The sequence below is a fragment of the Xiphophorus hellerii genome, chromosome 5, assembly GCF_003331165.1.
Source record: "Xiphophorus hellerii strain 12219 chromosome 5, Xiphophorus_hellerii-4.1, whole genome shotgun sequence".
Classification (NCBI taxonomy): domain Eukaryota; kingdom Metazoa; phylum Chordata; class Actinopteri; order Cyprinodontiformes; family Poeciliidae; genus Xiphophorus; species Xiphophorus hellerii.
The window spans coordinates 1,475,877-1,499,951 of record NC_045676.1 but is presented as its reverse complement, the minus strand read 5'-3'; the positions used below and the strand labels follow the sequence as shown (position 1 = coordinate 1,499,951).

Sequence of the window (24,075 nt, the reverse complement as noted above, 5' to 3'; positions counted from 1 at the left end):
AGTTTTCGGTGTCTCTGTGTTGTCCTGTTCTCCCCTTGATTAGTTCCCAGGTGTTTCTTGTTCCCTGATTACCCCCAGTGTATTTAGTGTCACCTGTGTGTCTGTTCTTTGTCGGGTCCTCGTCTAATGTGCGTTCGTGTTGTTCCGTTGTCCCTTCATTTTTACGGTTGCTACCGGCGTCGAGCCCTGGTTTCCGCTCGGCCGTGCTGCCCGTTATTTTGGACTGTGTTTTGCTGGACATTCACCATTAAAATCATTAATTTATCACATCCTGGGTCTACAGCGTCTGCCTCACCACCTCAACACCCGCAATTCATGACAGTTGATGCATTCAGTATGGGTATGTTTACACAGCTGTGATGCTCAATTCCGATTATTAAATTATATCTTTCATAATGCATTTCTTAGAGCAATGAAGATATTTCTCAGAGTTATTCCAAGGTAGCCATTATCTGCAGGGCTTAGGATCCACAGCTGCCCTGTGAATACGAGCTGATTTTAATAACTCAACACATGAACCTTTATACACACAGTGGAAACTTTAACACTACAGCAGAAGCTAACATCCACACTCTTCCTAGTCTTTGCTATTGTGGTTCAGCCAATCATCACCAAGAAAAATGAAGGGTGCTCTTTGATTGGCTGCTTTGCCAACACCAGAAAATAGTGTATCATGTAGCATTGAGCTGAGGTATTTCAGCTTCCCAAACTACATTTTCACCCCAATATTTTATAAGCTACATGTACAAAATTAAACTTCCAACGACTGATTTAAACTTGCTGTTTAAAGTAATGGAAGGAGCAGAAAAAGAACACTTCTAACAAAAACTGTGCATGCGTATTTTGCATAATTAATGAGGCCAGTAAATGTTTGCAGTAATTATAAGTCTCGTCTTAAAGTTAGCAGAGAACAAATATGAGCAGGATGTTCAGGACTGACTGACTTACAGGTACAACGTGTTTCTATTTGACTTTCAGTGAGTCTTACACTCCTGCTCTCTTATCTGGAGATAATGAAGCTCTGCAAAGTCTTACAGTCTCCAAGTTAGAACCATGTTCTACATGAGCATGAACCACAGGACTTCCCATAAGACAGTTGTACGATATGACTGGAAATATCGTGCTGCGAGTTGCTGTGCAGGTTTGGGTAACAAAGCACTTCATTATCTCCAAAGAGCGCCGCCTGCGTGACCCGATCATGTGTTCCACATTAAAGCCCATTAAAGGCGTCCTGGCAGGGAGGGTCCAGCTCGGCTCGGTGGAGCGCGGCCAACCCGCCGCGGCCCGGGACGCAGCGAGCTGCACGGTGGAGATACCTGCCATCTGGAGAGTCACTGGGATGAGAAATGCTCTGCTGCAGCTGAGCGGCCTCTTTGGCTCCAGCTCAACAACACCTTTCAGACGACGAGGGCAGAAGGAGGCTGGAAGTACATAATAGATCAGCTGGAAGTGATAGCGGCTTTCAGGACACCACGGCAACAGGAGGAAACGTCAGCACAAGTGTTGTATGATGGAACCACGAGATGTTCAGAAGCTCTGATAAATGCAGTAATTTTACACTAAAAATTACAGTTTCATCTTCTAAAAGTGTGCTTCATATCAGTAATGTCTTCCACATGGCTGAGAGTCTCTGCTGCATGCCAGTAGAAGAGAAACTTGAAGGGCGAGGAGAAGGGACATGTAGCCACTGGTAGACTGACCCCCCCCCCCCCCCCCCCCCCAACACACACACACACACACACACACACTCTCACACTCCAGGCTACTTTAAACCCGGCCTGATCTCAATGACCTGAGCCTGAACTCTGAGATTACACCAGCTCTGGATTTCCACCCATCACATGGCTCTGGAACAGTGTCAACACTAAATTAATCAGCAGCTCTCTTGTTGTGGCCTCTCAGAATCTGTAGAGTCACAGCAGGGCAACCGGGTCTGTTGGTACAAACAAGCAGCAGATGTGAAACGCAAGAATCCACACAGATCTGAACAAACAAACCTTTCACTTTACTTTGGTGGAACAACCTTTTCCAGAGGGATTTATGCTGTTATGAGACGATTTATGTTGTTATGAGTCGACCAGTCATGTTCTTCCAACGCTAATAAAACGTTAAATCTCACAGCTTTAGGATAGAAGAGGGACCAAAAAAAGAGGTGGATGAAATAATTTGATGTATTTTCTTTGTAAAACTGGTCAACAGTTTCAAAGTTGTGAAAGAAGCTGCTTGTGGATCCCCAACCCATCGTTTTCCAGTTTTTATGAAAAAATTGTCTACTAGTGGAATTTTCATAGAGCATATCTGAAATATTGGAAAGAAACATAGCATGGGAAGCTGAAATAACTTGACACAATGCTACCTTAAACGCTGTTGGGTGCAATTTGTAAAGCAACCAGTTGGAAAGAAACGTTAATAATCCTTGCTACTGATTGGTTGTATTCCCAAGAAGGTAAACAGGGCAAGTCAATTTTCACTGTGCAAAATTAATGATATGCATTAACATATATTAATGCATATCAATGTATATTTGGTTTAAGAACAAATAAGACGTTCTTGTATTGGTCTGTCACATAAAATCACAAAGTTTGTTGGTGTATCCTGATCAAAGTGTGGAAAGTTCTGGGGGTGTGAATACTTTTCCAAGGCATTGTGTTTGAGTTTTAGAAATAGACAAAGATCCAAGTTGGCCTGGAAACAGACATTGTGATGATGATGATGATGATGGTGATGGTGGGATTTCTAACACTCTTCCTGTAGGACTGATGCCTGATTGATTGGATCTCTTCTTAGTTCAGATACCTCAGAAGTTGTTGGTCTTCATTCCTACCGTTGCTGCCGTTCAGGCGGAACAGAGTCTGAGTATCGTTTGTGTCGCCCCTCCATATACCTTCCCACATACAGGATGGACCTTATACTTGTGTTCTTTGCCGGCTCCATAAATCGCGGGACATAAAACCATCGCTCACTTCCCCCTCCATGCAGGATGTGCCCAGGCGGTGCCAGGAGGAGCAGTATGATTTACAGTGCTGTACACAGATGCATCAAGGCTTTATGAGAGACTTAATTAAGAGTTATAAAAGTGACTTACAGTAATTGTTTGGGACACTGGGTCCCATAATGCAACAGTTATTTCCATAATTCCAAAGTCTTGATTCTTTTCTCAGAACTTTTCTGTATTTATAGAGCAGTGGTGCTTTGATGTTGCTGCAGGAAGCTTTTCGGGGCGCAGTGTGTTGCTGCAGCAATGCTGCAACCAAACAAGGCTGTGTTTTATTTTCTGCTGTATGTCAGTGGAAAACATCTTAATGTTACAATGAACAGAAATGTGACCCAAATATGAAAATAAAATACACTTGTTTCTGTTGTTTTATGAGAGAAGTAACACAAATTGCCTTCTTGAGTTTCTAAAATAATTTAACAGATTATAAATTAGGCATTGTGTTTCAGTTGTAAATAGTTTATTTAGTATATAGGAGATTAAACCGTTCATTAAAGCAGGTTCTGCTGCTTTCTTTGTTCCCAGCTGCTGTGTTGTTCATTATTCTACATGCATCTTTAATGAAATACACATTACAGCACCATTTTAAGCACCCAGAAGCAATGGTCCGACTTGGATGTAATTTGGTCCACAAACAGACTGGAGATGGGTATGTAAATGATTTGATTTACGGGAAGCTGGCACATCTAGAGCAGAGTGCAGAAAGCATAAATGCTGGCATCGTAACTGGAGCAATATCACTACAGACAAATCATCCGACGGTAACTCAATGGAGGGAGTGAAGGTCAACAGACACAAATGAAGTCTTTCACATTTAATAGACAGCATCACTACTGCTTAATGGAGGTTGATGGGAGGCATATTGAGAGTCTGAGAAAAAGGAAGACAGATTTTGCAAATAATGTATAGTTTGTTTTATAAATGTTGCAGAGGTGTAGAAGCATTGGTAATGTTTTTGGGGCGTGGCAGAAACGGGTAAACATTTGCAGGACTGGGTGTCACACGCCTCGCCTGTCAATGTTCTCATTTTAACTGCAGCTTGTGCAGAATAACCCTGGTGGGTTTAATCTTAATTGATGGCCAGACATTCTTCTTCAGGCTTTCTGCTAGAGAGCAGAAGTAATAAATATATTGCTTACATTAGTTTGTCCAGGTTGTGAAGCAGAAAGGCACCGCAGACCGTTTCTCCACCATCACCATGTTTGACTGCAGCTGCAGTGTTCTGTTTCTAAAACATTGTCTTCGTTTTACACCAGATCTAAAGGGACACACATCTTTCAAAAAGGTCCACTTTTGTCTTGTTGGTCCATGGAATAGTTTCAAAACAATTTTGGATCAGAGGCAAATGTGAGACTGGCATTTGTGTTCTTTTGGGTCAGCAATGGTTCTGGCTCTGGAACACTCCCAGTACTGAGATGGTTGCCCAGTCTCATGAACTCTGACCTCACCTGAAGCGAGTGAGGTCCACAGTGCCTCAGTTTGATCAGTTTTTTTCTAACCTCCTGGATGGGTCACTGATCCCGACTTGGAGTAATTTTGCTGATCTGGCCACTTGTTGTGTTTTCTCCATTTAGCTCCGTGAACTTCTAACTTTGGTTTGCTTGAATCCTCGATGCCTTAGAAATGGCGTTGTAACCATTTCCATTTCCAATAATTGGTAGTATTTCTACTTTCTCTATGCAGGTATTCAGATCGGGGTGCGATTTGTTACTTTTTGGAAATATTACAGCTTACCTTATGATTTTCTATAAAAAATTTACAATTTTCAAACTTTACTCAAGTTCAAAATGTTTTTTGCTCATCAGATGTGCAACAACACATCAGGTGTGACGTCCACCGTCCCATCAAGGCCTCGTTGGGGTTGATTGGAGACGATGGGATGTCAGTGAACCATCAGATATAATCTTCCCAGTAAGTCCTGTCTCTGCCCTGAGGTGTCCTACTCCTGGGAAATGTCCAAAAGTCATCCTAATCAAATGCTTGAAGCACTTTTGATCTTAAGGAATTTAACTCAGCGATTCAGAGCAAATTCTGCTGTTTTAAAGATGATTTCTTTATTTAGTTTTCAGTGATCCTGGGTCCTCATGTCATCTAAGGCCTTTGCGTGTGAATATTGCATGCTGCCCCCATGGGTTTGTCTCTAAGAACTCCATCTTCCTTCCACAGGTCAAAGAAGTACATGTTAGGTTAATTCTGCTGAGTTGAGGTGTGAGTGTGGGTCTGTCTGTGAGGGACTGGCCACGGATGGGTGTTTAGTTCACAATGAAATATTAAAAAGAGTGAAATCTTTTTCCTTTGGCATTTACGTCTCTTTCATTCATAACAAGTGCCCATAAAGTCAGAAATGGATGTAAACTTCAGAATTTGAAGAAAGTGAAAGAAATCTCAAAGTTTTCTCTGTTTTTTTTTTGGCATTTAGCAAATAGCAAATCTATTAGTCTTTTCCTGCATTACATGTAATTCTGCTATATGTCATTAATAGGCATATTTATGCATTCTATTCAGTTAATGCATTCATTTAATTGTCAGGAACAAAGAAGTAAAAATAGACATACACTGGGGTAAAGCAGGGATTATACAAACATTACCTGCATCAGTCTTGCATCTGTGATTCTTCTCTATCTGTTGCTATGGGAAACAACAAAAATCCATTGAAGTGGAGAATCTGAAAATGCAGTGGGGGCAAAATCCATTTTTATCCACTTTAACTTCCAAAAACTTCCAGCCAGACTCATAATATCTCATTTCTTAGCCAGATGTAACATCTGTAGCAGCTGGATGCAGCTGACTGGGCGTGTTGGGTTAAAGACCGTCCATCTGTCGCTGATTGGCTGCTTCCAAACTGTCTGACTTTCCTTCTGAGGACATGTTATTCCATGTTTCATACTGAGATTTAGGGAAAAGTGTGATTATATTCTGTCTGGTGGTGACAGTCTGCAGCAGCATTGCAGCCAACATGTCATTGGTGCAGGTTAGCAGCAGAAAAGCAGCAGTAGTGTCAGCTTTGCATTCTGGGATGCGGCGCAGGCTTTCCTGGAACTCTGAGAACTGCTGTCAGTTGGTCCACAGGGGACCGTCTCTGCACCACCATTTTTTTAATTGATTTCCAGGGTTGACAGCCGCAGTAGAGCCATCATTTATCTTTCATTCTGATTCATATTTCATCCCGAGCCAAAGTGCACTTTACTCTGGCCTTTAAATGATGGGCCTTATGCATTCCTGGCACAGGGGTAAGTATAGAAAATCTAAAATGCCTGACCTTCATCTGTCGGTATATGTAAGTTCTCTGTGATCAACCAGGTTTGGAATCAATTCGCTTCTCATTTTGGTTTCAGCAGTTTGAATGCTTGACTTCTCTGTGTTGATTTGCTGTAAATCACAAGTTACAGCTGCAAACACACACACACACACACCCACCCACGCCCACGCACACACACACACACCCACCCACACACACACACACACACACCCCAACATTTACTGCATCCGTGTGTGTTGAAATCCAATATCCCCGCCTAACTCTTCATCTAAAAGCGGTGAAACAAAGCCTGGTTATTAATCCTGCTCACCCGCCGCAGAAACTCAAAGGTTTGATGTTTAAACATGATAAAAAAATAAAAAATCAGCACTGCCTGGAATTAATTTCTTGTAAGATGTGGTCTTCGAAGACTTCTGCTCTGATGTGAGTTGGAGTTTGGGTTGTTAGTTTCAGCTCTGATGCGCTCTGAGTGTAAACAATGTTAAAGTGCATTTTCCTGTTTCTCGATTAACATGAATTATTTGGTAGAAAAAAACACTTGTTCATATGTCGTTAAGGCCTTGTCGTCCTTATTTTAAAACCTCTTTTTCTAAATATTACATATTGTACATGTATTTAAACCAACAGTTTACAAAAAATCTGTGACACTTTGAGAGTTTCCTCACTGAGTTTCACTGTTTTATTTGACCAACTGAGGCAGAAAACTGGAATCACTACTGGAGATGGTTGAGTCAATGTTTATATTAATAAAGCAGAAGAAAAATCACAGATTTGACACAAAAATATTTTATTTAACAGCTGAACATCCTGCCATTTTAAACATTTTTAAAATAAATTAGTGTTTCAAAAATATTCATGTCTCTTGAACTTTACCCACATTTTGTCACATTAGATTCACAAACAAACGTATTTATTGGAATCTTATCTACAAGAACAGAATACAGTGTATAATATAGTGACATGTTTACAAAGAAAATTCAGAAGATTGTCTTTTTCATTTGCATCGATGGTCAAGGTTCCTGTCAGTCAGATGCAGCAGCTTGTTGTTGTCTGCAAAGACTTTTCTAACCACATTTAATCTGCAGAAGTAGACTTGTTCAGGTTTTTGTTTCAGAAATGCAAATCACAGGCTGGTGCATAGGTTTTCTTCCTTAATGTTCAGCGATGCTGTGTTTATTCCTCTTCTTAATCTAACAAAATAGATTTGTCATTATTTACAGTAATCTACTGGTTTTAAGAAATGTTCCACAGAGCCAGAATGTTCAGCTGTTGAATGAAAACATTTTGTCATGCCTCTGATTACTCTAGCAGAAGTAATTTGCTTTTTTCTTTTGGATTCTCTGCTTCCGCCAAGCCAATCTGCCTCAAGCTGTTAAACATTTGTCAAAAAGTGACTGGATGCATATTTTCTCTGAAGCAGGAACACTCCAGAAGCCGCTTCAGAGCCTGCTACCCTCCAGCTGCTGAACTGCAGCGTTAGCCTGTATAAAACATGGAGGTTTTCATCTGGAGTCGTGTGTTTGGAAAAGGCGGCCCACCAGCTGGGTGAAGCAGATGGCCGCTCTGCCTTGGTCTGGTTCTGCTGGACGTCTCTTTTAGTTTAAAGAAGTTCTCCTTTCCTCTTTCATCTGCTGCTCTGAGCATGCTCAGAAAGACGGAGGCAGTGCCGTCTGTTGGCTTTCTCTGCAGCTACATTACATCATATATATTATATTTGGATTGAACTTTAAATCCATATCATTATCAGAGAAACTGATTCCAGATCAGATGATGCTTCTGCTGCTGATTTTTGATGTTAATAAGCTGAAAGAAAAAAATGAATCATAATCATTTGGATAATAATTTACCTTTTTGCTCACCCATTCTGACATTTTAACTAATAGAGATACAGTATTGATTTTTATCGCTTGTCAACATGTCATCTTCCATAATGACATGTTTATTTGAAAATGAATGCTGGTATAATTGATATTAATAATAACCTTGTATTTGACCTTGATTGAAAACAATATTCATAATAATTCACTTCATCACACCGAGTCCCTATGAAAGACATTTTTTAGTAAATAAGAGATAGTTTGATATAATATACGATATAATATCTGTTCCACTTCGATGGCTTGAGAAGACGCTGCCTCAGGAAAAAACCATCAGCCTGTTTGTCTCTTATTCATTAAACAAAAACCGAGAATTTCCAGCGTTTTTCCCGTTTTTTATGCCATTATTGATAACAGGTCAGAAAGCACACAGACCTGACATCCAGGATGTAACAGAAGGACAATTATAAACCTGGAAGTCAAAGTTTTCTACTGAGGGATGAAAACGTTGAATAGTGAAAATGAATTGTTAAAATACCTGGAGGTCATTTAACAAGCTGTCAGTCAAGATGTAATGAAAACCAAAATCCATTTAAGGTTTTTTCACCAACTCACATTTGCAGCACAGTTCGGTTTCCTGTAATACATTTTAATAACCACTTAGAGGTGAATTTAGATATTAGTCTTGTCTTAAAATGGTCCAGTGTGATTTTAGAAATCTTTGATTAACTTGTGGCAAATAATTTTCTTTGACCCGTTCACCAGTTGGACCTGCTCCTCCATCTTCTCGGTGAATCCTTGACAAACAGAACACACTTCCTGTGATTCCTCAGTGAGCGTTTTTGTTCCTGACTCCGATGGCAGCTGGCCATGCATTTGATTTATTGAAAGGAAAAACTATGAAGCTTACTTTGTGACAGCCCAGAAGCTTTAAAATTTAAGATGTCATTGCCTGATGAATGGAGGGAGGAGAGCTGGGAGCTGCCCACTGCAGTCATAAGTCACTGTCCCAAGGGATGAGGGGCGCTGGCTGTTGACGAGCTTCACCAACACTCAGTGACCTGAACTCAGATCTCATCTGCTGTCTGATAGAGTCCAAGTTATGAGTATCAATATTTAGAGAAATTATTATTGGTTCTAGAGTGACGGCATGAAAACACAGGACTCAAACTTTAAATGATTAAAAACACAGACTGCGACATAGCACATTGTTTTTAACTATTGTGTTGATAAAAAAATAAACATTTGTCATCCATGGAATGCAAATTTATTTTATGAACCTTAATTTCACCAGGACAATCTCAATGAGATTAAAAATCTCTTTTGAGTCTACAGAACATTCACAGCTAAACTGGAAAAGTTAACAATCTCATAACTTTCTGCTTTTGGCTAAAATTAAATCATCAAAAGTTTTTTAAATATTGTTTTATTTTGCAAACTGTCTCCAAGCACGCCACATTTTTTTAAATTTGACTTTTATTTATGCAGGTTGTCTCATTTAGACCTTATAGCTCACTGTCTACCTCTACATGCTTTGCAATGAACATGAATGTAACTCTACATAATTTTATCTTATTTTTCATTAAATGTCTTTCAACATTTTAATTTGCATTAATCATAAATCAACATTTATTTTCAATATTTACTAATGTTTGACAGCTTTGTAAAAGAACATGGCTGTTGATTCCCGTCAAAAATAAATAATTTAAACAGACAATAATTACTGAACCTGATCAGAGGTTTAATGCTGCATTGATCGTTTGTACAAATTCTGTGCTCAGGGTGAATTGTAATGACGAACCCTGGTGGTACCAGCCGGGTCGGATATCTCTCCTCAGCTCATCTCTCCTGATTTAAAGAACTGTTCCATATTACATTTCATCCTTTTTGCTTTAGGCTCAAATCAAACAAGTTCTTTTTTCTGGGAAATAACTTTTTTTTTTGCAGAGCGGATGTGTGAATTGCAAGGAGTCTGATTCAACTAAATGTGATTGTCCTGAAAAACCTTCAGCAGTCAGATGAGAAAACTGCAGTGGTGCAACATTTAAATGAAAAGTACACATGCAGGGGAAGATGTGATGCTGAGACATACAATATACATAACCTGGCATAGAAATCAGCAGCAAACTTTCATTTAAATCACATTGAAAATGTTGAAGATGCTGAAGATAAAACTGCACTTTGTTCAGAAACAGATAATATTCAAAGTTCTGAGAATCATCTTGTTTTAATGACCTTACCTCTGTTAAATTACTGTTTAAATGAACCTGACTCCATATGTCTTTCATGGTGCAGTAAGTAACTTTTACAAAAGTATGTTTTTTCCATATTTATTAAAAGTTGTCACCAAGTCGTGACAGTATGGCATCAGAGAGGTAAAGTGTGAGAAAACGAAGCTCTTCCACCTCCTCCCTGTAGCTACTATTGCAGTCTGCAAAAATGGAACCCTCCTGGTCAGAAACAAGCAGAGCCGGGATGAAAGTCTGTGCTGTCAATCACCCTCGTATGCACGCTGCTAACAAAGTTACAAATGGAAAGTTACAGATTTATTACCTGTAACCTACCATTTCAGGTAATAAAAGTTTCACTAAAGATTCATAAGAGTAAATCTCACTCACCACTGTAGTTTATACTCAGGTGAGTTGGCCATCCTTATCTGTTCATAGACTCATGCATTGGTATATTTTTATTCATAAAGCCATCCTCGGATTGTTCCCACCACACTTTAGAATTGCATTGTGCCTGTAGTTTTAGCAGTAGCAGCGGAGGACATGAACATCCACAGCATTAAAAGCAGATGCTACACAGAGCTCCAAATATGTTATTCAATATTTGGAAGCATGTTGGCCACGCTAACATCGACAGCTATCCATTTGTCTCGTCCCTCCCCAAAGGAGGATGGTTGTTTTCAGAGCAGACAGTTTCCAGGAGGCTTTACAGTGTCGAACTGGTGCATTACATCCGTCACGGCCCAATGTGAGCGACTGGGAAAAATTTAAAACTTCAAGAGAGTCCAAGTAATGATTCTCAGTAGTGGAAGGTCCAGGTCTGTATGAAGCAAAGCGTAAAACAATGAGCTGTTTTTTCTTTTTTTTTTTTTACCAAGCTCAGTTTCTTAGTTACACTCTACAGCAGAATCTGAAATTATCCACTTTGATTCCTTTGGGACAACTGAAATTTATTTTAAGACAAAAAGAGAAATCTTTTGAAACTTGCTCTAATTTTTTTTTTTTTTTCAGATTTTATTTGTGAGCTTATTTATCCATGTCAGACGTCTTAATTCTTTGCAGTTACTGTGGTTGTACATTGTTAGTTGTTTTTTATAACAAGCCTCTCTTCTACATGAGATCTTGGCTCTCACTGAGACGGAATGTATAAATAAAAGTTTAGCATAGAAACAAAGCTTTTGAATTAAAAATCTTTGCATTTTTATTTATGCTGTGATTAAAATCTATCAAATTGGAACATTTGCTGTACTTCACAAGTACCGGCTAGATGGATGCACAAAGGCTGCGAGAAATATGTGAGGTGCTCCATCATCATCGATCAGTATAGTGCTAGGAACACAAAAGGGTCATTAATTGGTTGCCCGGGCGCCTGTAAATGTAATTAGTACATTGAAATTGGGCCACAGGCTACACCTGCACATCTGGTGGACCATACATCATTTTTTGCATCCGTTGTCCTCTGCACTGATACAGAATAAAGTGGTTTCGTAGGCAGTATTTGACGTGCCTATCAAATAAGATTCTTTGCTATGTAAGCTGAAAACAACGAGCCTGTTGTTTGTACCGCAGGGAACAGAGATGCATATATTTGTCATAATCTGTTAGCTTGATTGGCCAGTTGTTAACGCTGAAAGCGATTCTGTTGTCATCTCCTTGGAGGATGCTTTATAGCCCCAGACTATCCTCCAGCCTGGAATTAACCAGCCACATCTCTGGCTCACTTGTGGCTGTTTTACATCAACTGGCGTGATTAAAAGACCTGACAGATGTAGATGTATGTTGACCCAACTAACGTCCCAGTGTCTCTGATTTTCCTGCAGTTGTACAGCTCAGTCGACTTTGGAAGGAAGTGGATGCTCATCCACGAACACGTCACCCCGAACAGATTCTACTGGTGAGTCATCTCTTCTCATGTCTCGGCTGCTGCATTCCTTGTCTCTAAAGTTGTTTGCTCAGGAATGCAGCAAGTGCTTTTGACTCGGAACAAGGCCTCTGACTGGCAGTGATGGTGGAGAAATCCTGCACATTTCTGTAGTCTGATGCAATGAGCCAGAGCTTTATATCTCCTTTAAGTGGCTCAGGAAAGTTTTCACACCCATTCATCCACATTTGGTTACTTCTTAGATTTATTGTGTGGTTGAGCATTCTTCTGTCTCGAAGATCAAGTCACAGCACTCCATAATAACCAGGCAAAATAGCTTTTTGGAAATATGTGCAGCAGTTTTTCTTGCCAAAAAATTTATAATATGTGCCTTAATATTTTTCTTAAAGCCTCTTTGGCACCAATCACAGCAAGTCTTTTTGGCACAGCAGTTTTTGAGTATTTTCTCCCATTTTGTGCTCCAGATCCTGTCAGGGTCAGGCAGGATGGACAGTGTAGAAAACGGCATGTCTAGGTCTTTATTCACTCCTTTGCTACCTTGTTTGCTTGAGGTCACCGACCCACAGAGGTTAAGTACAACCGCCATGAATAGATAAAATCCACCAATGCTTGAGACCTCCTTTAAAAATGTGTCTAAATTCCCATTTTGATCATTCAAACACCAAACATGCCTTATTGTGTCTAGGTATTTCACTTCCCAAGCTCTGTTTTCTTATAAATATTTTTGATATGCTCTAAAGAAATCTGCGCGGTACATTGTGTTTGAAGGCTACTCTTCACCCTCATCTGACGTCTGGAGGATTTCTCTAAGAACCTCTCTAAGCTTGAGTTCTATAACATTGCCCTCTATGCAGGCTGGTCACCCCAGTCCTTCTAAAAAAAACCAACATATATATATATATATATATATATATATATATATATATATATATATATATATATATATGTACAGTACAGACCAAAAGTTTGGACACACTTTCTCATTGAATTCAATGAGAAGGTGTCTCCAAACTTTTGGTCTGTACTGTATATACTGTATATATACTGTATATCAGACATGCTGTTTGGAGTTTAGGCTAAAAATTCCCATTTGGTCATCTCATGCCTGATACATTTTCCCCCTTGGTCTGACATCACTAAAGATGTTTTTCTGCAGAATTGAATCAGGCTGCCAGATGCCTTGAGTGAGGAGGGGCCTCCGTCTGGCTGTTCTACCTTAAAGTCTTGATTCGTGGAGTCTGTTAAATATGGCTGACCTTCATGATGGTTCACAAGGAAACAGTAGAGGTCTGGAGACATGGTTGTTGGTCACCTCTTTAGCCAAGAGTTTTCTGTCAAGTTGACTTACATTGGTGTGTTTCAAACTTCTTTCATTTCTGAATGAAGCAGACCAGTGTCTTTCCAGGATGTTTAATGCTGACAGAATGTTTCTGTATCCTTCCCCAGCTTTGGGGTCTTCAAAGCTGGGGACACTCTTAGATGTGTGTCTGCTTCAACACACATGAGTCACTTAAAGAGGTGATTAACAGGACTCTGGAGAACCTGTCTGCATACTGAGGAGGTGAGACAGCCGTTTGATTCAGGTGTTGGACCAGGAACACATCTATAGGTTGCAGAACGCCGACCCTCGAGGCCTGGATAGGAAGACTCTGATCTCAGGGATATGAACTGCAACCTTTCATAGCAAAAGATGAGAGTACATGCTACCTTTTACTTTGAAATTATATATATATATATATATATATATATACAGTACAGACCAAAAGTTTGGACACACCTTTTAATTCAATGAGTTTCCTTTATTTTCATGACTATTGACATTGTAGATTCACACTGAAGGCATCAAAACTATGAATAACACATGTGGAAATATGCACTAAACAAAAAAGTGTAAAACAACTAAAATAGCCCTTATATTCTAGTTTCTTCAAAGTAGCAACCTTTTGCTGTGATTACTGCTTTGCACACACTCTGCATTTTCTTGATGAGCTTCAACAGGTAGTCACCTGAAATGGTTTTCACTTCATAGGTCAACCTGCCCTGTCAGGTTAATAAGTGGGATTTCTTGCCTTATAAATAGTCATGAAAATAAAGAAAACCCATTGAATTAGAAGGTGTGTCCAAACTTTTGGTCTGTACTGTATATATATATATACAGTACAGTATATATATACTGTATATACACAGAATAAAAAACTGCACCAATGTTCATTTTAAAATAAATAATGTAAGAAAATGTGGGGAAAAAGTGAAGGGATGAAAACACATTCTAGTGCCCCTGTAGATTCAGCTTATATTTATATTCCTCTTAATATTTCATGTACGCCCTTCTAATATCAGGTTAATAAATGTCTAGTTTCTTTTAAACTAAACCAGTGGAAGCAGGAGGAGTAATTTTCTTATGATGCAGACGTACAGATTTGGAAGCAGGACCTATGACTAATAACAAATCAGGGATGTTCCTGTCGCTTCATATCCACTCAGCCTCCCTCTCTCTCCCCTGTGGTGCACCAACTCTGTCTGAAAGTGCACACTCATCACAAATGTTGGACTGAATGTCGCCCAGCTCATCACTCCTCTACCCCTCCCTCTCTGAGGTGACTGGCTGTGCCTGGGATTGCCTTGGGTTGTACTCTCTCTCCTACTGCTCATAAATCTGGAGCTACAGTACATCCATGCCACTGCAGAGAGATCCTAAATTTGTGCAAAATACATCACTGACTTTACCCTTTGCTGCCAAAACCATTTCAAGGACACTGGATCATTGGATGGATCTGTAGCAACAGCCAGGCTGGACTCCAGTTGGCTGGATCTGCTCAGCTGCTCCATTGACCTCAGAGGGATTTTAAATATTGCTACAGTTGGAGACCAGTAGCTGCCATTCAGTCTAATCCACCAGTTGCAGAAAACTCAAAACCTGTGTGTGATTAGTCCTTTCAATTGTCAATAAAGAACTTTAAGTTTAGGCTCCAATTCAAACACAGTTTGGACGCGAGTTTCAAACCAATGTCCTCCACCAAACTGTCTCAAACCTTCAGGCTGTTGATTTCAGGTCAAGTTAAGGAGGTACAGTAATCCTCCCTGTTCTTCATTCCCCCATTTTGAACAATCCAAGGCAGCAAAAACAGGCCCACAGCATGATGCTACCATCAACATTCCCATGCTGTTTCACTGTGAGGTTGGTGTCCTGCAGCTTCCTCTTCATGTTAAGCTTTACTTTTAGAGGTTCTTGAGTCTTTCTTCAACATCCAAACCAATTTTCTTTGATTTGAGGTGACAGTTTGGGTCAGATGAGTGAATTCTTAGCAAATAACAACAATTCCAATCATATAACCAAAATTACTCAAAATAATTCATTCTCCCATTCTCTGGATGACTGTGGCCCAAAAACAAGTGATACTGAAACCTTACAGACAAATTGAATGAAAACATACCAAAGTAATTTCCTCTAAAATAAGTGTTAAACCACAGAAACAGAACCCTTCTCAGGTTTTTCTACTTCTTTCTTTCTAAATGAATCTCTGCTGGCATCTTGTACTGTTGACTGGAAGTTTTGTCTTCTAGAGTAAATTTGCATATTCCCACACTACTAAATCAAGCAACAATAAATCAAGGCATAAAGAAATTAGTTAGCATAAAATGTTTATTTTTTGTATAGAAAATCTGTAATTCAAATGAACAGGAATTCGTTTTCAGGGCTTGAATTAATTCTGCTCTGTTAAAGGAATTCAAGCCTCTGCCAGTTTCTGCTGCTTGTTTGCACTACATTCATTCTTTGGCAACAACTCTAAACTAATCTTTCTTTATATTTTTTATTTCTAATATATTACTTATTGTAGTTAGGCATTCATGCAGTCTTCCCTGTTTTCCCTGCCAGGTCTGTTTCTGGACTGGACAAAGAACCAGACCTGGTCCACATGGAGGCTCACACTCCGGATGGAAGTAAGTGACTTTTAGGTCTTTGTGAGAAACACAATACAGTTTGTTCAGGAAATAATCAACCAGGAAAGAAGTTTGGGTCCAAAATTAAACCCTAGACTTCATTCTTAATGAATCTTGCTTCTCTTTCTTTCCATTTTACTTGCTGAATTTCAGCTCCTTAACTCTGAGTGGCAGCGTCATTGAAATACAATAAGTGCTAAAGTTTTTACACCATACTCAGAGATACAAGCTTTCTGCATGATTGACAGGATGCTTGTTTGTCATATCTGTGCAATGAGAATAACTAGGTGCTACAAAGAGAAGCAAATTAACGGAGGAAATGTCAGACTGTGTGGATGGGAGGAGAACAAACAGTAAAACACAAAAACTGGTTTTGATCTGATTGAGAACGGTGGAGTGTGGAGATGCTTTCAGCTTATCTTGAACAGGTGATGCGTTGCTGCGACTCTGTTCGTTAATATGCATGAGAGGAATAACAACTTTAACGGCTCTTGTGCTTCCTGTGTGTGTTCCCGACAGATGTGCAGTATGTCACATGCAGAGCTCAGATGTGCTCTGAAGCCAACCGGAATTATCCATTCCCGGGATACATCGACATCAGCTCTCTGGTGGTTCAAGATGACTACATTTTCATACAGGTAGGCCTCCAATCTGTCTCTCCTTTATACAACTCAGTGTAGCCACGCTTAGTTCCTCTTGAAATATGCATACCCTTTGAACTTTTGCCTTTTTCACATTACAACCAGAAACTTCAATGTGTCTTATTGGAACTTTGTGTGACAGACCAACACAAAGAAGCTTGTCACAAAGTAAAGGGTGTCATTAATTTATCTTAAACTCCCTTTACTCTTTTCTTCCTTTTTTTTACGATTAGCAGTGAATCTTTTACGATGCGTCTCCACCAGATCGGTACATACTGAGACTGAAATTTTTACCCGTTCTTCTTTGCTAAAGAGCTCATACTCAGTCAAATTGAAGAGAGATCATGCATGAACATACATTCCCAGGTCTTACCTCAGACTCTCAATTGCATTTAGGTTTGGACTGGGAAAGCTTACTTTAGAGTGTTGGATAGGAGGCTCTAACTGGTAGTTATTGGGTACAGGAGCAGCAGTGAAGCCTTCGTTCTGACCATCGAACAGTGGACCGGATCTTTACCCTCATGATGTTCGAGAAAGTCACGAGTGTTTGCTTCTCTGGCCTACATTAGGCATAAGGCAGTTGAATGTAATGCAGGCGTGTGGGTGTGTTTTAAGGAATATATAATCCTAGTAATTATAAATCCAAAGGTGTGTCAACAGGTTGAGCCTGTTCCCAGAGTGTGTTGGACTCTACCAGGACCTCTGTAACCAAACCTGTTTATGGACAGGATCTGAAGGCATGGTCATGGAGAGGAGGACATCTGGGTTTGGAACATTGTTTCATCTGGTTCTGTTGGTTTCTTCCAGCTGTGACCTCCAGCGTTCACTGCTTGGTTTGAAGTCTGAAGTCTTGGATCATGGTTTATAGTTCAGACGTGATGGGAGAATGAAGCAGGAGATAGGCTGATGGATTGGAGCTTTGCTCGCAGTTATGCCAGCGCTGCTGTGGCCTGTTGTGGTGAAGAAAGAGCTGAGCCAAACAGCAAAGTTCTTGATTTAACGTTCTGTCTACATTCAGTCCTGACCTTTGGTCATGACATCGGGATCTGGTTCTTTTGGTCATGATTCATGATACGAGTTGATGAAATGAGCTTGCTCCAGAGGGTTTTAAGGGTGAGGAGTTCTGCCATGCAGAGGATGCCTCCATGGCGCCTCCCCTTCATGTTGATGTGGTCCCACTGAGAGGAGACCCTGGGGAGACGCTGAACTCACTGGAGGGAGTTCACATCCTGTCTGGCCTGGGAATGCTTTGGGATTCCCCAGAGTTGCTCGAGAGAGCAATGTCTGCGATTCTTCCTGAACTTGATGTTTGATAAACAGAAGACGATGGATGGAATGGATAGACTTTGATTGGGCCATTTAAACATGAACATGTTTTGATCTAAAACAGCTGTGTCCAAGTTGAGTATTGGAGAGCTACGATCCTGCAACTTTAAGAGCATCTGTTCTCCAGCTCTTCAGAATTAGATGAATGCCTCATTGCCAGTAGTCTGCAAGTACTAAAGGTTTAAGTACCATAAATACAAGGCACCCTCCATCTACTGTACATAAAATATCACTCATACTGTGTGGTGAAAAGGAAATAACCCACTTAACTCCAACTCTTTGTCCTCTCTCACTTCTTCCTGGCACAACCGACTGTTTAAAATCAATAAAGAACTCATCAACTTAGAAGCTGCTGTTCTCTCATTTAAAGACACGGTGATTCTTCCTCTGTAGTCTAAAGTTCTAACTAGACTGGACAAATTGGTCTGCTGATTTGCTGGTTCAGTTCTAAACTTAAGCGAGGATAATGATAAAGAAACGCTGTAACAATATAACAGTTACTTTTAATGTAAGACTTTAAAATTGTCTTTTTTATTTTATGTCTCCAATTTCCTTTTTTTTTACTCTTTTACACACATTGGACTCCATGTTGCACACTGGAAACACTGCAGATCCATGCAGAAAAGAAACCTTCAGAATAAAATCTAAAAGTTAATTCCATTAACATTATTTTCACTGTGTCCTGTTGGATTCATACAGCCAACAAAGAAGCTAAGTGGGAACACGTTGCCCTATAGTAAACTGCATCATGTCGCTGCGACGCGACCAGTACAAGCAAAGTGAAGATAAAATGTTATCTTTGCTTCAGCTCATTGTCTTCTTGTTTAACCTCCATCTTTTCATTTTCTCTGTCGCTTCATTCACTCTGCAACTGCAAACAAGGTGCAATCTTTAATACCAAGTAAATATTTTAACAATGCAGTGGATCCCCTTTTTTCCATAGAGCTTGTCTAAATTATTGGAAAGGAGAAGCAGCTTTGCAAGCTGAAATAATTTAGCACAATGAAAAATTATTTCATTAATAACTTTGCATGACGCACAGTATTGGACTGACTGGTATTGCAAACCAGTCAGTCCAGGAACAACATTTATTTTCCTTGATACTGATCAACTGTAACTCTCCCAAAGAGCAAAAAAAGTGATGTTAGCACCTGCTATGTATTGCTGTATTTGGTGTGTATCAGTTATATGAGTGCTTTCAGTGGGGGTCTCAAGTATCTGCGGAAGGCTGTGTTCCCTAATCTCAATGATTACTGTGAGTTCATTGTAATAACCAAATTCTGTGTTGTAATTTAACTTTACAACACAGAAGCCCTAAACTGTTAACCTGAAAAAAATACAATGTCTTGTAGAAATTCAAGGATACACAGGAACATCCTCTGCCTGCAACACAAAATATGCCTCGCAATCATTTTTAGAGCTAAAATTGCACAAAAATACTCAATTACACCCCCACACACATACCCCCACCCCCGCATTCTTCTCTACAGATGTTTACATTTATCAAGCAACTTAAGTGGAGCATCCTGGAAACATCTCTGGACTTCCACATGTCCATTTCTTCTGAGTTTAAGTTCTTCCTGCTTCCTAAAACTTTTCATTTTAACAACCCTAATTGATATCAAATATATTAATTTTTGTATCTTTGTTGTATCTCTGGTGTTTAGAGAATGGTCAGAAAGAGAAACTGAGCTGTAGTTGGGTCGGGTCAAAGTTAACTGTAAACCATGTAAAAGTATTAGTGGTGTGAAAGACACTTTGGGCCAACTGTAACTCATTTCAGACTCTCCTGGTCTTGTTCTATAAGGATCTATATGTTGAGACATATAAGTGAAGGTTTCTCTGAAATATATTGTATATTGTCCCATTAAAGATTTTTTTAAATGGGATTAAATCAATCTTAGATTCCTGGAGGTAGTTTGGATGCTAACTCAAAGAAATTGTTGCTTTTTGTGAAACTTTTTTTCTTTTAACTTGTACTTCTGTTGCAGTTCGGTTACCTGGACCTTTGACCCCTTCACTCTTGCCCCCCCAGCCTTCTGCCCTCCAGCACTTTAGAGAAAGAAATTAAGCTGTTCCTTCAAGATCCTTCAGTCATGTCTGACCTGACCTGAGTCTTTCATGCAAACTCTCAGGCATCTGACGAACTCTCAGTCCAATTGCCTCCACGTTTTAACATGCGTGCGTCACAGACAAAAGGTCCTACAAGGGATTGTCGGGGTGGGGAGAAAATCAATCATACCAATTCCTCTTAAAGTTCAAACTGCTGCTGGTTATCTGGCCATCGATCTGCGACTCCCTCACTCGATTGCATGTGGGAATGTTCTGCAGTGCTCACAGCTCGGCTGCTGAATTGCCTCTCAAAGCTTGTTTTCTCTCCTCTGAGCCACACAGAGCACTTACAAGATCAGTAACAAAATCAGCCCCGTCGTGCAACATTGATGCTCACATCGTTTCTCTTCTGCAAGCTGTGAAATTGAAGGTTTTTCTCTAATGAATTTTATGTCGTTATCGATCAGGAGGAAAATTGGGTTGTGAAACTGGCCAATCATTTTGCACATTGTATCTCAATGTGTACAAATGGTCGTCCTTTGTTGCCCCAAGGCTAATGACAGTTCTCCAACACACACCTCCCCAGACAGACTCCTAACAGCTTGTATGTTTGCAAAAGGTCTGCAACATGAAGGATGACTTTCCCCTCTCTTAAACTGCAGATGAGGCTTGGTTAGCCAACTTAAAGATTTCTCCTGACAAAGAATAATGAGACTATTGATTGTCCTGTGAGATATTTACCAAAGTCCACTTTGAAACCTCCAAGTTCACTGACACCTGGGGAGGAGTTTATTTTCTGAACTAAAGTCAGGTGATACCGATGAATGACCAAAATCAACCTCTCTGGATACCCACATTGAGAAGCTGCTCAGACAGACAAACAAAGCTGCAGACTGAAACCCTTCACTTTCATTGATTGAAAATAAGATGACTTGAAAACGAGGAAATGACCAGCACTAAAGTTCAACTTTTTTACAAGTCTAGATATTAATTTTATAGACTTGCAAGAAGATCTTTTGAAAGAATCAGAATGTTCTTGCAACTGGACAAACCCTGAAGCAGAACCGAAGTTTACTACTTTGGTTCTGCTTTATCATTTGAATGGCTACATTCAAATGATAAAGTCAGCTCTGGATGAGGATCAGACCGCCAAGGTCCCTCAGCCTTTGGTCGCTGCTCAGGAGAACCCGACCTCTCTGCCCCCTCCCATAGCTGTTAAGGCCATGGTTGGAGGACTACGTTTCCTCTTCGGGTTCCTTGTGTAAAAGCCCGCCTGGCCACCAAGCTCTCACCAGCAAGCCCCTCCTCCAGGTCTGGCTCCTAACAGGGACCCCAGTGACACACATTCTGGCGACTGTTTTCATTGATGTTTCTCATCATAAGGCTTCTATAAACTTCGCTTGGTGTGATCCCTCACCTACGAACTGTTTGCAATGGGTGATTCTGCCCTACCAGTGATATAAAGCCCCTGATAACCTGACAACTCCTATGATGACTGGGAAACTCAAACTCCTCTGACACAATAAGGTGGAAGCCCATGGAGAGCTGGCTTAGATGATGACTATTTATGTACTGGAGTATTTATAGTGGTAAACCAAGATCTGCACCAAGAATTATAACCCAAGAAAAAAGTTTTTACAACAAAAACTCAATTTAACTGTAAATTCTAGACTAAGGAATGAAAGAATGAAAGATAATTTGGTGTCTTTCATTGTCTTAAAGGTTCCCACCTCCGGACGAGCGACTTACTACGTCTCCTACAAGAGAGAAGCTTTCATACAAATCAAACTGCCAAAATACTCCCTGCCTAAGGTAAGCTGCAGCATATTTACATGTGTTGGAGACTCATTGAACGTTTTCATTTCTAAATGTCAGAACAAAGCAATCATGCAATTAATTAAGTTTGTCCATAATCCTCAAGATTGAATGTTTACATTTTGAAAGGTTAGAACTGATGTAAAACGCATGTTTCAGTTTTTTTCTTTTTATTAAAAACTGGTATTTTGTCCTTTCAAAAGTCCTTGTGACTCTCACTGTAGGAGATACCGTCCAGTAGGTCCACATCCATTTACATTCATACCACAGCGTTGATCTCATGACCAATCCCACAGGGTCAAGATGGACTAATCTGTCAACTCTTTGCCTCCAGCCATAACTTCTCTTAATCTCTCCTGCTGCTTCCTGAAAGGATTTACACATCGTCAGCACTGATGGGAAGCAGGTCTTTGCAGCAGTGCAGGAGTGGAACCAAAACGACACCTACAATCTCTACCTGTCTGACACCAGAGGGATCTTCTTCACCTTGGCCATGGAAAATGTCAAGACAACCAGGGGCATCGCTGGGAACCAGATGTTGGACCTCTATGAGGTACAAATGTTTGAATTGAATTCATGAATGAAATTTATTGGGTATTGGTCACTGTTAGTCTCTTTGAGTCTGACATTAAGCTGAAAGAGGATCTTCAATTGTTGGTCTGCGCATTAAATTGTTGATTGGTCCAAAACAATCTGAACTATCTAAGATAAAACTCTTGTTCTTGAAATAAAATGACTCAGTTTGACAAATTGGAAGAGAAACCTTCAAGTTTGAGCTGGTTGGTTGGTGCTGCACCTTTAGATTCAGAAACTTTTGCAGAAAATCTTTGCTCTAAAAAAAGATCAATAAACGCAGCTAACACAGGTAATCGTTGCCATTAGATACCGGTTTTTTACCTGTTGTACCACTGTGTGCAATATTTTTATAGCTCATCATCAGTAATATTAAAGCAGTGGACATTGATTTTTCCAACTGCAGTAGTCAGGCTTTGTAAGTTCTTACAGATTTCAGCTCGTCTCTTTTTGCAGAACCTTTTCTTCATTACGCAGAACTTTTCTTATGTTCTGGGTTGTTTTGAATCTGGTCAGAATCTCTTAACACTCAAAGTATTAGAAATATATTGGCCTTGATGAATATTGACATGCACTAATTTTATCCACTGTACTGCTTACTGTACATCTAGCTGCAGCTTTGGCCTTTAAAGGAAACATTCCTGCTCGTTTGTCATCATCTGGAGACAGAAGCAATAATTAAACCAGAGAAGAATATTGGTGAGGAGTAAACATAAAGAATAAGACACAGGGACAGTACCACAGTCACCAAGCTCTCACCTGGAGGGAAAATATCAGTTGTTCTGCACAAACAAGATAAAGTGTATTTAATGTGTTTTTTTTTTGTGCAAAGGTTATGTTCACTCCAACTTGTTATTGGATGATAACAGAGAGAGCTGCACTTGAAGATTGTCATGTAAATCAAAATCCCATTGTTGAATTCAATACTCTCCAAAACTGTAAAAAGCAGCTTGAGATGCTCATTTGCCAGTGAGTTTTTGTGGATGGTATATTTTTTATTATAAGCAAGAAATTAATACCCCCACTGGGCCACAGGACTAATCCTTTAATGCATAAATGGAGATAATCTTGTAATCCCATAATTTTCTATTGGAATCTTCTGTCAAAACAACTTAACATATTTTTGCAAACGGTCAAATTTTGTTTCATTTATTTGTTGGAATAAAAGTTTGTTTCAAGTGAGTTTAAGTGTGCCATAAAACCCTTTAGCATTTCAGGTATTTGGTCAATGTTTGGGATTAAAAGGTTCGGGCTACAAAAGTGATGGTATTTTCATTAAAAACAACATTTTCTGTGTCTAAAGTTTTTCTTTAGCAAAATGGGTTACAAATGGTGAGTAGAAAACAAGAACATGGCGGTCCCAAACAGAATTATTGAATGTTTTGTGATCAGTTGTAATGATGGTACAGACAGAGCTCTGGAAGCCAGGATGAAGTGTGACATTCATCCACAGAGCTGCCTTAGAGTTTGTTTAGTTGACTTGTTGAATGTGGACAGGTTTGCATAACAGGCTTCACTCGTCCATCTTCCTGACAGCCGACACAC

At 39.8% G+C, this 24,075-nt stretch overlaps 1 protein-coding gene and 1 long non-coding RNA gene across 2 annotated transcripts in view; both read left to right on the top strand.

Moving 5' to 3' along the window:
• Window positions 1-24,075, top strand: part of sorcs3a (sortilin related VPS10 domain containing receptor 3a) — a 210,337-nt gene that overhangs the window by 137,422 nt on the left and 48,840 nt on the right. The window contains exons 5-9 of the mRNA XM_032563840.1: window positions 12,120-12,193; window positions 16,059-16,123; window positions 16,643-16,761; window positions 21,865-21,954; window positions 22,331-22,510. Coding sequence (XP_032419731.1) covers window positions 12,120-12,193; window positions 16,059-16,123; window positions 16,643-16,761; window positions 21,865-21,954; window positions 22,331-22,510 — 528 coding nt within the window. The remainder of the gene's footprint in view (window positions 1-12,119; window positions 12,194-16,058; window positions 16,124-16,642; window positions 16,762-21,864; window positions 21,955-22,330; window positions 22,511-24,075) is intronic.
• On the top strand, window positions 46-11,479 carry LOC116720533 (uncharacterized). The gene is made up of 4 exons (XR_004339406.1): window positions 46-321; window positions 10,386-10,388; window positions 11,362-11,369; window positions 11,467-11,479. It is a non-coding gene; the product is annotated as an uncharacterized LOC116720533 (long non-coding RNA).